Below are 14,190 nucleotides of genomic sequence, written 5' to 3'. Positions count from 1 at the left end.
CTGGATTAAACTTCTGCATATGTTTCTTAGTACTAGGCACATGCAGTAGTGTATATTATTTATAACTGTTTTATTAATTTTTAGAAGGCTAACCTTCTGACCCCTAATGTATGCATTTTCATATCGTTTAGCTTTTTTTACCGTGACAATAAAAAATTTGAGGGGCAAAAAAGACATTTAACCTCCGAGTTCTACCGTTATAAGGGTTAAAAGGTACATTTCTCATATTTTGAGGGTGAAAAGTTACACCTTACTATACTTTAAGGGCTAACGGTTAATTATCTGACATTTAGCAAAAAAAAAAATTATCTGACATAGTATAGTAAAAAAATGCAACCACCATGAACCTTGTTCTTAACATACGATATGATTCTGGACATGTTTTGAGCATGCATCATATTAGCAACTGAAAGATCAAGGCTTTCGATTTGTGGGAGGCCGAACTAAGTCCTGCTAGCAAGAATTGGTTGAACCCTTCAATTTGTTGCAATGGAGAACTTGAAACCTAATAAGTGCTGATAGATTCACTGATCTACTTGGTGGTCACAGTGCACTTGGCAAATTAGCCCCCACAATTTCATAGTATTTGTCATGTACTGGTGTACCAGACTAAACGTGTGGGTACGTATCTACACCAGCAGTATTTGTCAAAGAGATGGACCTATGGTCCCTATACTGGTGTTGCAAGTTGCGACAAAGTTACATGTCTTGTATGAAACCGTATATATTTGATTTTCAATTTTTGTTGTTTTCCCTATAGATAATACTCATAATAGTCTCAGATTGATGAACTTGGTAGACAAATTGTTCACCGCTGTCTCCAAATTTTTCTTTGCCTTCATCGGTAACTCAATGTACTAAGATTAGCTTTCAGGGACCGTCCATTTTATTAACACTTAGGCGTAAATGGAAGCATGATACAAGTCTTTCTAGCACCTTAACAAGCTGAGAGAACTGGTTCATATTGATCATTGCTCAGCTCCTAGTGGTTCACTCTTCAATCCTAGAAAACGGGAGTTATGGGGAACATTAGCGCTAATATATATGCATACTAAGTTCCTTTCCTAACACGTAAATGTTTGGGAAGATTGGAAAATTAAGATTTTTTTTAATTGAACATTCCCTGTCAAAGATGAACTATGTAATATTACTCACGAGTCTTTATGTTCCACAAACTACATGTTATATACTAGTAGATTCCTCGTTTCTTCCCTCATTCTTAGAAAACAGTGTCTTAAATATGACTACGTGAGCATTCTGAGTTTTATTTTTGTAATATGGAGCCATGGAGGACCAGAGGTACTAATCTTTGAACTGACTTGGGTAGTGCAGTGCTGAAATGAGTATAAATTAACATGCAAACCTCTTGAAGGATATATGTTTCGAGCAGTAAACAGTTACAGACTTACAGGGTACTCCAACTTGTAGAAGCAAGAAGATGGACAAAACCTCGAGAGTAATTTCGGAATCGCAGAAAGATAACACATACACTATGGACAGTGAACCTAACTACAGAGGAATTAAGAACATGCATGCCTTATATCGTAGCTAATATTACGCTCAGAAAGCTTATGTTATGTAATTGGTTGAACCCTTCAAATTGTTCTTGCTGCTAGGAAAATAATAGCTTGCGTCTGTGTACAGCTACTGGTATGATAGCGAACACGAGGCTAGGTGGGAAATTGATTAGCACCTGGAGGTAAGGGAAATCGTTTCTTGGAAGTTCAAGCTCTCAACAATTTATTTGAAAATGTACTTTTTAACCCTTTTGGTACGAGAAATGTACCTTTTAACCCTTATAACGATGCAATTCGGAGGTCAAATATCCTTTTTGTCTCTTCGATTTTTTACCGTCACGATAAAAAAAGCTAAAAGGTTTGAAAATACATACTTTGGGGGTCAAAAGGTACACTCGCAAAATTCGGGAATTTACCAATATAAACACATATACAGTAAAACCTCTGTAAATTAATACTCGATTAATTAATAATCTCTCTAAATTAATAATTTTGTCTGGTCCCGACTTGGGCCAGTTCAAAAAATGATCAATTTCGATAAGATAATAAGATAATAATTTTTTTGAAAATCCTGTATAAAAATATGGTCCCAATAAAACTATAAATTAATAATTCCCTTATATTCATAAAAATATAGCTATTACATCTTTGTAAAATATGATTCAATTGTAGTTTGCTTTTTCATATAATTTAAATCAACATGAAACTCATCCCTAATCTTCCTTATTGCATCCAAAAGCTCGGGTGTGGTGCTTTCATGTTGCATCAAAAAGTTATTAAGCATTTTTGATGTCTTGAGTGCTTCTTTACGTGTAACCGGAACACTATTTTCAAGGATGGTGTTTGCAATCTCTTCTATACTCTGGACCTCGGAACATGATTCATTTTCACCCGGATAATCTAAGAAGTTATTAACATCCATTTTATTACGATAACCTAGATCCTTAATCATCACCTCAAGTTCATGAATGTATTCTTCCGGAGTTGTATGTTCATTTAAATTGCTCGAAACTTCATCTATGGAACGAATTTTGCAATGTTGAAAGCACCTTGCTATTGACTCTTGTTTTACATTTGTCGTCCACGTCGCGACTGCATAATTGATAGCATCCAAAACATTAATCTTTCCTGGATCAGATTGTCCCAACTCATAACCTTCTAATAACCCACGATAAAATCTCCTGCGATAGTGCATCTTGAAAGCTCTTATAATTCCTGCATCACAAGGTTGGATTTTTGATGTCATGTTAGGTGGCAAGAAGTACAACTCAACATTTTGTAGTCCTTCAATATTTTTTGGATGTGCTGGACAGTTATCTACCACAAACAAAATTCTTCTGCCTTGCATTTGGCTATCAAACCAACGAATGTATTCATCAAAAAGTACACTAGTCATCCAAGCTCTTTTGTTTGCACGATAATGACAATTCAAGTTGCCCATGTTAACATTCTTGAAGCACCGTGGCTTTGCATACTTTCCAATAATCCATAAAGGAATTTTTTCAGAGCCATCTTCATTGCAACATATAACAACTGTGAGCCTTTCTTTGTCTTGTTTTCTTCCTTCAAGTTGTTTCGTAGCAAGAGAGTGATCAGCTTGTAACCTGTAAAACAAACCAGTTTCGTCCATGTTAAAAACATCTTTCATAGGGAACTGGTTTATTTTTTCCCTTATGGACTCCAGTTTCTTCTCCATGTCCTGTACATCAACAGAACCACTTTCTCCAAAGCGACGAAATGACTTAATACCATGTCTTAACTTGAATTTCTCAAGCCAACCTTGACAAAAAGTGTGCTCCTGATCTTGTTGAGGGTATAAAATTTTCATGGTCTCTTTTGCCTTCTCTAAAATTAGCTCTCCTGTCATATTAACACGATCTTGGTACTGGAGAAACCATTCATAGAGAACCTTCTCCATATCTGGATATTTTGCTGGTTTATATCGCTTAATATCTTTTCTTTTCTCCAAGTAATTAGCTGCAAGATAGTCTGCTGACCTTTTCAGTGTATTTGATATTGTACCTTGACTAACTTTTAGATGAAACTTATTCTCGAGCCACAACTGGAGATCTTTTTGAGTGCATGATGAATTTTCTCTTTTATATTCACATAATGCTTTTCTTGCTTCATCCGTCATTGTTGATTTTGTGACACCTTTTAGATGAGAAGCCATTATTTTGTTTGTATAATTTTTCCCCCAATCTAGTATATATAGTATATATAATATATTTTATGACTACACATACATTGAATACTTTCTATGTAAAATACAATGAATTAAATTAATTCATGTACTTTGAATTTTCCTAATATACATTGAATATTTTCTATGTAAAATACAATGAATTTAACTTATACACTACATGGACTTTGAATCTAATATATTGTACATTACATTGACTTTCTAAATTCATATACATTGAATTAATTGAATTAAGTATAAAATATAAATTGTACAATTCATTTTATTTAAATTTATGTGAATAAAAATTTAATCAAAAGTTAATTTTGTTTGCTACCGAAAATTCTCTATAAATTAATAATTATTAATTTATCGATTAATTAATACCTCTCTAAATTAATAGAATTCTCCGGTCCCAACTATATTAATTTATAGAGGTTTTACTGTACTTTAAGGGTCAAAAAATTAATGGGTTAAATATCAAAATGGTCACTCAATTGAACGTCATATATCAGTTTAATCATCAAAATTAACGGGGTATCATTTGAATCACTAAAGTCATAATAAATATCATACACATAACTCAAAATATGTGCTCGAGAATTAAAATTTATTTTATAGAGTTATATTTATTTTTCTTCAATCCTATTACAACCAAATGAAAATGTATGAATTCTAGTATTTTCTATAATATAATAAGATTTATAAAATTTATCTACTATTTATTTTTAATTTTATAGTCATTTGCTTTATTTAAATAAAAATAATTAGTAGATAAATTTTTAAAAATCTCAAAAAATCATCTAAAATACTATGAATTCATAACTTTTCATTTGGTTGTAAGAAGATTTAAAAAAAATGTTTAGAACTCCATAAAATAAATTTTAATTCTCGAGCACATATTTTGAGGTATCTGTTTGATATTTATTATTACTTTAGTGATCCAAATGATACCCCGTTAAGTTTAATGATTAAACTGATACATGACCTTCAGTTGAGTAGTTGAGTGATCACTTTGATATTTAACCCAAAAATTAATAAGCCTTCTTTAAATTTCCGTGATAGCTTCACATACTTCAAGTTATAGAATGGCAAAGGAAGACTTACGAGAAGTTTAGAAATCTTCGAAAGTGCCTAAAAACAGTCAAGTCTAAGGAAAATAAGTAGTAGTAAAAAAAGGTTATGAATATCAGGAAATCAAAATTCACCGCCATTTAAACATGTTTTGGCTAATTATTTCCAAGTAACTATACAACACTAATTCAAACAAACATAATATCCCATACAATTAGATGCTAAAACTTCTATTATCAATAAGGCTAGACATAACTTGATACAACGACTTCTTTTGCAGAAATTTTGTTAGATAGAAGACAATATATCCGATTCAAGAAATTTATATTACTAGCTCGTAACCCGTGCGACCCGAGATTAAAAATAATATTAAGTTATTATTTACATAAAATTAAATCTTATAATCTGTATGAAACATATATCAAAATTTAATAAATAAATGTCTTTAAATTATATAATTAAAAAAATCGAAGTCAACTGGAATTTTGAAATTCTACTGAATAGTTCTAGTTATGCACATGGTTATTCTACTTATATAAATTTAACATGTTAACTTTTACTAATATAATTATGTAAAAGTAAATCGACCTTTGGATGGACACAACAAATACAAGTTAAATAAAAACAAAGTCTACGAAGAGTAGAAGTCAATTTGTGTTAGTTAAGATTCAATTATATAAAGTTTTTAAAATAATTATATAATTTTGCAGTCAGTAGTACCAAGAAGTCTTCAGTTTTCTAATAGAACATGGTTTTACTTATTAGTATAGATAATTTATTTTTTTTGCAGAAATATATATATATATATATATTTCCACTGATAAATATCAAGAATACAACCCGGAGGGACATAGTTTCCTTCATTCATTAGAGTATATCATATAACCGAAAAGCAGGTAAGTGCTCCCAGAAACTTAGACAATATCGCCCCCATGTCCGATCAGATAACCCACAAAAAGGCCTCATTAAAACCCGCAAGAGTAAAACTCAATGAGAAAAAAACTCAGGAGAGGAAAAAGAGTACGTACTAAAAATATATTATATACAAAACTAAGTAAACTAGTGTATAATTGTTGTGCGGACAATCTCGCATATATTCAAAATTATCTTGTAATCTGAGATCTTGGTTGATAATTGAGTTATAAATATAATAAGAGAACCTCTATTAAATATCTTACAACCATCTATTATATTTTGAAAATTCTTCGGATCTGTGATCCCTGGATAAATGATTGTGCTTTAAACGTTTGATAATAGAAGTAGCCATTAAAACTCTTTTTAGCATCCTGAAAATAAAACAAGTGAACTAAAAGAAAAATATATATTAAAATCATATTCGATAAATTATTCAAAAAAAGAAAGAAGATAAATAAAATCTAACCAAAGAAATTTTTTAGTTAGACACAAATAAGCCAAAAAACAAATTAGCACACAATTTCCTTTAAAAGGCCAAATATTTTATCACAAAAAGACCACCCATAAAACATACAAATAAAACCTTCAATCAACGCACTAATGAACCCATTAAAGGTACAAATGAAACTTTCAATCAAGGTACTAATGATCCAAACATAAAATCCATTTTAATTTCTTTTACTGTCATTTTTACTACATCATCCCGCCATCATCACGTCATCACCATCACAACCTCTCGGCCATGGTGGACACCGGCCGGAAAGTTGTAATATCCCATATTTTCAAATATTATTATTATTATTATTTGAAATTGTTTATGTGATTTTATGTGAATTTTAGGGAATTATCTGGTAATTGGAGTTGATGCTTTGGATGTTTATATATGATATTCTTTGAGTATTCTAATTTTTATATGTGCAGAATAAAATATAGATAATTGTGATATTTTTCTGGTAATTTTTGGACTATTATATGATTTTATAATGATTTATGAATTTATTAATTATTTTCTGAGTATTTATATAACTATTTTATAAAGCCGGGAATCGTCCAAATTCAATTGTTTTTGCGTTTTTACAACCCGAAACTCTTCGGAAAACTCTTTCCTAACCTAATATGGTAATTTCGGACATTTTCCGTGTTTTAACTTTTTCGATCCGGATTACGGTTTGACCCGTACCCGTCCCGGCGTAAAAAATTTGATACGATAATCATTTCGGTAAATCAATAAAACCTGTATTCTCAAGAGACAGGATATTTTACATTATCTTCGTATAAAGTGTTTTATAAGAAGCACGGTTTTGATAATTATCCAAATCTGATATTAAATTGTATCGTTTTATAGTTACTTAGCGGCTAAGTAATCTATTTTCGGATCCGATATGATCTAATGAGATACTCGTTACGTGTTTAAGATGTATTTATATGAATCGATCCGCAATTTGGGCGCGTGTTTATTAGCGTCTTTATCGAGGTACTCGTTTTATCTCGTTTTATGTGCGTTTGAATGTATTTGACATGTTTTCGGGATTTTCTGTTAATGTATGAATCGTTTCGGTTTTTCAAAAATCAACGGACCGGGACCCCACCGGGACGTCAAAGCCCACAAAATTCGTGTTTTTATTTTTATAAAATCGTTCGTATTTTAAATACCCAGTATTTCTGCATTTTTGAATTATCTGCAATTTTTGGGAAATTTTGACATTAATTTTGTATTTTATTGCTTTTAAAATTATTCCCCGTAATTATTATTTTGGGGCCTAATTATTTTAATTTCGGGAATAAAAATACCCTTAATTTATTTTGGGATATTGATTTTACATAAATATAAATAACTGTTTATATTATTTTATTTTATTTATTTTCAGAAAAATTTATTAAAAATATAATAAAAATCAGAAAATAGGATTTGGGGGCGTTACAGGTTGGTATTAGAGTTGAGGTTATAGTAAACTAGAAACGAGAGTGTGTAGGAGTGTGTATAGCTATGTGAGGACGTTTGAGCTCATATCGAGTTCCTGTTGGACTATTGGATATAGTACCAGCTAGTAAGTTAAGATAGACGCCTTCGTTCGAGATGGTTGTGTTCAGCTAGATGGAAATCCGTGAAGCTGCAAACTTCTATTGTGGAATCTTTCGAGGCTACTACGATTCGACGACGACGAAGATTATCGATACGTAGAACATGAAGAAGTGTCTAGAATCGGATGACGAGTCAACTGAAGAGTTCAAATAGAAGATAAGTATTAAGACTTTGGAAATACCTTTTCTTTCTATAATTTCTTTTGACTCCTCTCAAAAGGAATTATATCATTTAGAGGATATATTCCCTAACACCCGTTTATTCATTTTGTGCCAGAATTTTATTCTATGGATTTCATTTCCTTCGAAAATATCAGTTTTGAAATCATTTCAGTTTTATTCATTTAATTTTGGATTCCTTTGATATTCTTTTATTCTGACTGAGATGAACAACCCTAACTATAGAGGACACAAGGTATACCTGTCTGTGTGATAAGAGTCAGATGGGACGCCATCACTTGTGTGTGTTGTGACTACAAGAAGGTTAACAGCCTTTAGTAGTGTCTTAATTTGGACACGCAATACCAAGTTTATTTGATCATATTGATCTCTCGATTATTCTTTTATTTCAACAATACTTTTTCTCAAATTCAGATTTTGGTCCCGTTATGGTATCAAATTCTTTTCTTTTTGAAATTTCATGATTTTATTATCCCAAATATTTGAAGGTATGCCAATCAAGTTAAACTGAGTATCCTGGTCAAGTCAAAGTAAGGCGATGTGATGGAATTAACAAGGACGACAGTGGAATTGCAATGCGATGAAAATTATTGGTGGCGTATAACGAATTCAATCTGTTTCTTTTATTTCTCTCTCTATTTATCTCTATCTCTCATTATTTTTCTTTCTCTCTATCTTCCTCTTTATTCTTCTTTCTCGCAATCAGTAAAAGTGATTCTATTGAGAAATTGGTCAAAAGATATGTGGAAGGAACAATAATGCGGAGTGAAGCTCCTGTGATAACAGTGAGGTATAAGGAATTGCAGTGTTATTGGAAATTTTGAGGAAAAATGCATATGCAAAATTGGAAAGTTGATTAGAAGACCCTTAGTGCTTTCTTCTGCTGATTCCGAGGACGGAATCCTTATAAGGCGGGTAGATTGTAATATCCCATAATTTCAAATATTACTATTATTATTATTCAAAATTGTTTATGTGATTTTATGTGAATTTTAGGGAATTATCTGGTAACTGGAGTTGATGTTTTGGATGTTTATATATAATATTCTTTAAGTATTCTAATTTTTATATGTGCAGAATAAAATATAGATAATTATGATATTTTTCTGGTAATTTTTGGACTATTATATGATTTTATAATGATTTATGAATTTATTAATTATTTTCTGAGTCTTTATAAAACTATTTTATAAAGCCGGGAATCGTCCAACTTCAACTGTTTTTGCGTTTTTACAACCCGAAACTCTTCGGAAAACTCCTTCCTAACCTAATATGGTAATTCCGGACATTTTCCGTGTTTTAACTTTTTCGATCTGGATTACGGTTTGACCCGTACGCGTCCCAACGTAAATTTTTTAATACGATAATCATTTCGGTAAATCAATAAAACCCGTATTCTCGAGAGACAGGATATTTTACATTATCTTCGTATAAAATGTTTTATAAGAAGCACGGTTTTGATAATTATCCAAATCTGATATTAAATTGTATCGTTTTATAGTTACTTAGCGCTAGGTAATATATTTTCGGATCCGATATAATCCAATGAGATACTCGTTACGTGTTTAAGATGTATTTATATGAATCGATCCATAATTTGGGCGCGTGTTTATTAGCGTCTTTATCGAGGTACTCGTTTTATCTTGTTTTATGTGTGTTTGAATGTATTTTATGTGTTTTCGGGATTTTTTGTTAATGTATGAATGGTTTCCGTTTTTCAAAAATCAACGGACCGGGACCCTGCCGGGACGTCAAACCCACAAAATTTGTGTTTTTATTTTTATAAAATCATTTGTATTTTAAATACCCATTATTTCTGCATTTTTGAATTATCTGCAATTTTTGGAAAATTTTGACATTAATTTTGTATTTTATTGCTTTTAAAATTATTCCCCGTAATTATTATTTTAAGGCCTAATTATTTTAATTTCGGGAATAAAAATACTCTTAATTTATTTTGGGGTATTGATTTTACATAAATATAAATAACAGTTTATATTGTATTATTTTATTTATTTTCAGAAAAAAATTATTAAAAATATAATAAAAATCAGAAAATAGGATTTTGGGGGAGTTACAAAAGTCACCGGACTCACCCACGCCCCACTGCACCCCAACTCTCTCTCCCCCTCTCTCACTCTCTCTCTCCCTCTTTCCCTCCCTCTCTCTCTTCCTGCCTCTATCTCTCTCGGCTATCACAGTAGCCTCGCCATCGTCACCACCGCATTGATGGTGCCTAATACGTCGGAAAAGCACACTCACGCACACAACAAACGCACACACCTTCCAATCACTCTCTTAATCTCGATCTTTTCCTATCATGACACTGTAACATCACCCTCCATTACATCCACCTCGGCTGTCATGGTTGTCGTCGGCCGGAAAATCACCATCGGTGACACACCACGACCATCTATGCAACCCTCTCTCTCTCTCCCTTGCTCCCTCTCTTTCCCTGCTTTTGAAAATATTTCTAGTTCTTTAATGGTGTATGTAATTGTATTATATTTGTATAGATAGTTGATAACACATGTGAAGCACGTGCCCGAGATTACACATATCGAATTAGTAGTTGTAAATTATTGAAATCATAATCCGTGTGAAACACGGACTGAAATTAATATATTAATATAAAATATCAAATCGGTACTTGCAATGAATAGTTACGCAGTTAAAAGAAATCGAATCAATTATGAAATTTCTGGTATAATTCGAATTCTGCATTGTTTTATTTGTTATAAAAATCTAACATATATGTTTTGTTTTCAACGTGTGGTTTCTTCACTTCTAAATTATAGTACATTATGTTAAGTACTTCTTCATTATGATATCATACACACATACGTACATAATCATTATCTACAGAAGTACAAATGCAAGATTATAGATAGCCTTGCTAATAATTTGGTAATCGAGTGAAACAAGCACAAACTGATGTTTGATTAAAAAACAATCATATAGAGAACGGGAAGAAAGAGCAAGAATAAGAGAGATACCTGGTTAGAGAGCATTGATGGAGGAGAAAGGCCGTGATCTTCTCTCCTTGAAATTCTTCTTCTAAAATGAAGTGTTGTTGAAGGGCCAACCATCCAATATGGGTAAAAACATAACTAAAAATTTACCAAATACATCAACCTTTTTGACATAAATTAATTATATAAGCTAATGAAGTAATGATAACAGATTAATAGTGAAAAAGAAATTCATGTCATGCCTTCTTGTCAGTGATTAGAAAACTTGAATTTTAGATAATAGTAAAGATAGAAAACCAAATAGAAATTGACTTGGCAATATAATATGTGTCTCTAGGAATATGACTAAATTTGCAGTAATCTTCCTCAGTTTTTTAAGCCTGGAAACTCGAAACCAATAGCTAAACAACAGCTCTGCTCCCAAACACACTCACCCTTACAGAGATGGCGTAGGTTGGGAAGTTTCTCCTGTAATATCATCGCTGCCAACCATATCATGGTGATACTTTGACAATATTGATATCAAGCGTTGCCCTCCTCCTTCTCCTTCGAAAACCGAGCTGATAAATTCCTTTGATTTGATGTAATCACCAATTTCCTCTGTAAGGTTGTCCTCGAGTATTATTCCACCATCAATAACTTTGAGTTTGGGTAAAAGAAGGAGATCATGTGCATCACAATACTTGGTGTTATAATTGTATATCAATTCTAACTCATTCAAACCCTCAAAGATCAACTTGTCAATGCTACTACCTCCTTCAAAGAATTCAGGAAGGTACAAGTGCTTTAGCGTTGTTAGCTTCCATAGAACATTTGGTAGTATAATCTTACTACTCACCCTTAGATCAAGGGTTCCCAGATTTCTCAGTTTACCTATCGATGATGGAAACTCTTTCAACTTGCAATTACAGTGACGTAAACATAAATACTTGAGGTAGACTAGCTCCGAAATGTTATTTATGTTCTGAATAGTGAATTCATAACCGTTCACAGTCAAAACTCGAAGCACCTTAAATTTCTGAAGGCTGAGGATTTTGACCGGCCACACTCCCATTGTTGGAAACGTGAATGGGCTTTAATCAATAAGTTTCGATAATATTAAGACACAGACATCACTCAATATAATTTAAATTTTCAATATAACAAACACACACTTTATATATTAATATTACAAATAAGAGTTACAACTCTTATAACTTTTACAACTTCAAGCTACGACTTAATTTTCTTTCACTAGGCTTCAGCCTTTTGATTCCTATCTCTCTAGAACTACAGCTCTCTTTTTTTCCTGATTCACTTCTATGTGTTCTATATTTTTCATGCACAACAAGCCTTTTATAGGCTTTAAATACATCACATTACATCAATGCTTACATAATATACTATATTTATTAGCCTACCATATAAGACTATGACCAGCTTGCTGTTATTTCTTTCCCACTGCAATTTTCAACTCAGGCTACCTTATTTCTAGGTTTTTATACATGAATGCTCTCCTTTGTTTTCTGTGGACAGCTGCTGCCTTCTTTACTTCATGCAGTGTCTTTTGTTTTTTCTATTTTTTCCACAGGACAACTCATGTATACTTGCATGTGCCATCATCTCCAATTTCTTTTCTTCATTGTGTTCTCCTCCACCACCTTTTTTCCTCTTCTTTATAGCTGCATGGGTGATTATTCACATTTTCACACTCCAGGAAATGTTCTCTCTCTCTGCTGACTTAGTCTACCACATTATATTATGCATGCCATAATTAAACTACCTAGCTGCCAACATAACTAACTATCTGTCAACTTTGTCATAATTGAGGGTTTGAATTCTAACACTCCCCTCAAACCCGAATTTGAATTTTGAGTTTATTTTTCGCTTTGTGAAAGACGCCCCACTTAAATGACATTATCAATATGTCATCTAGAATTTCTTGAGTCTTGTAGTGCACTCGTTCTGCAATTTTATGATGCACATGTACCCATTTTTTGTTGCTTTCTCCGCTTGCGTTTAGACAAAATATCAAGGACTCAAAAAGTTGTTTGTGCCGCACTTTTTGCTTCATTGAAATTAACTTGACTCGTAATTTTCTTTGGCGCTTCGCTTTCACCGTTCCTTTTGATCTCATTAGTCACCATTTTCAAACGGGAAACTTGTTGTGCGATATTTTCTGAACTCTTTGTTTTGATATTTTCGAACTCGCCACGAAGAATTTGAAGCGACACCTTTTTTACTATGTCAACGCCTTGGAATGAGTTCTGCAGAATCTTCCATGCATCTTTTGCTTTCTTAACATGTGCAATATTATCAAGGTTAGATTTTTCAATACCTTGATAAATTATAAAACATGCCTTGTTGTTTTTACTCCGGCACCTTTTTAATATCGTCATCTCGTCTATTGAGAGGGCTACTTCAGCGACTAATGTGGGCTCATCATACCCGCTTTCGATAATATCCCAAATTGCGTACGAACTGAGTAATACCTTCATTTGGATACTCCAGTCCTCGTAATTTGTGTCCGTCAATATCGGAACCTGGGCATGCATCATATGCACCATTTTTCCATGAATAAAACCTATCTCTGATGCCACTTATTGGAAACGTGAATGGGATTTAATCAATAAGTTTCGATAATATTAAGACACAAACATCACTCAATATAATTTAAATTTTTAATATAACAAACACACACTTTATATATTAATATTACAAATAAGAGTTACAACTCTTATAACTTTTACAACTTTAAGCTACGGCTTGATTTTCTTTCACTAGGCTTCAGCCTTTTGATTCCTATCTCTCTAGAGCTACAACTCTCTTTTTTCTCCTGATTCACTTCTATGTGTTCTATATTTTTCATGCACAACAAGCCTTTTATAGGCTTTAGATACATTACCTTACATCAGTGCTTACATAATATACTATATTTATTAGCCTACCATATAAGACTATGACCAACTTGCTGTTATTTCTTTCTCACTGCAATTTTTAACTCAGGCTACCTTATTTCTAGGTTTTTATACATGAATTCTCTCCTTTGTTTTCTGTGGACAGCTGCTGCCTTCTTTAAATCATGCAGTGTCTTTTGTTTTATCTATTTTTTCTACAGGACAACTCATGTATACTTGCATGTGCCATCATCTCCAATTTCTTTTCTTCATTGTGTTCTCCTCCGCCACCTTTTTTCCTCGTCTTTATAGCTGCATGGGTGATTATTCACATTTTCACACTCCAGGAAATGTTCTCTCTCTCTGCTGACTTAGTCTACCATATTATATTA

General features: G+C 32.4%; 1 protein-coding gene across 1 annotated transcript; it reads right to left on the bottom strand.

Moving 5' to 3' along the window:
• Positions 1–267: 267 nt before the first annotated feature.
• Positions 268–3,654, bottom strand: LOC141664449 (CENP-B homolog protein 2-like). Its single transcript, XM_074470403.1, has 2 exons — positions 2,218–3,654; positions 268–282 (listed from the first exon to the last, which is right to left on the bottom strand). The coding sequence occupies exons 1-2, from the start codon at positions 3,652–3,654 to the stop codon at positions 268–270; spliced, it is 1,452 nt and encodes a 483-aa protein (XP_074326504.1).
• Positions 3,655–14,190: the final 10,536 nt, after the last annotated feature.

The sequence above is a fragment of the Apium graveolens genome, chromosome 6 (assembly GCF_009905375.1).
Source record: "Apium graveolens cultivar Ventura chromosome 6, ASM990537v1, whole genome shotgun sequence".
In the NCBI taxonomy this organism is placed as follows: Eukaryota; Viridiplantae; Streptophyta; class Magnoliopsida; order Apiales; family Apiaceae; genus Apium; species Apium graveolens.
Note: the sequence above shows the minus strand (reverse complement) of the source record. Positions and strands in the feature narration are given on the sequence as shown.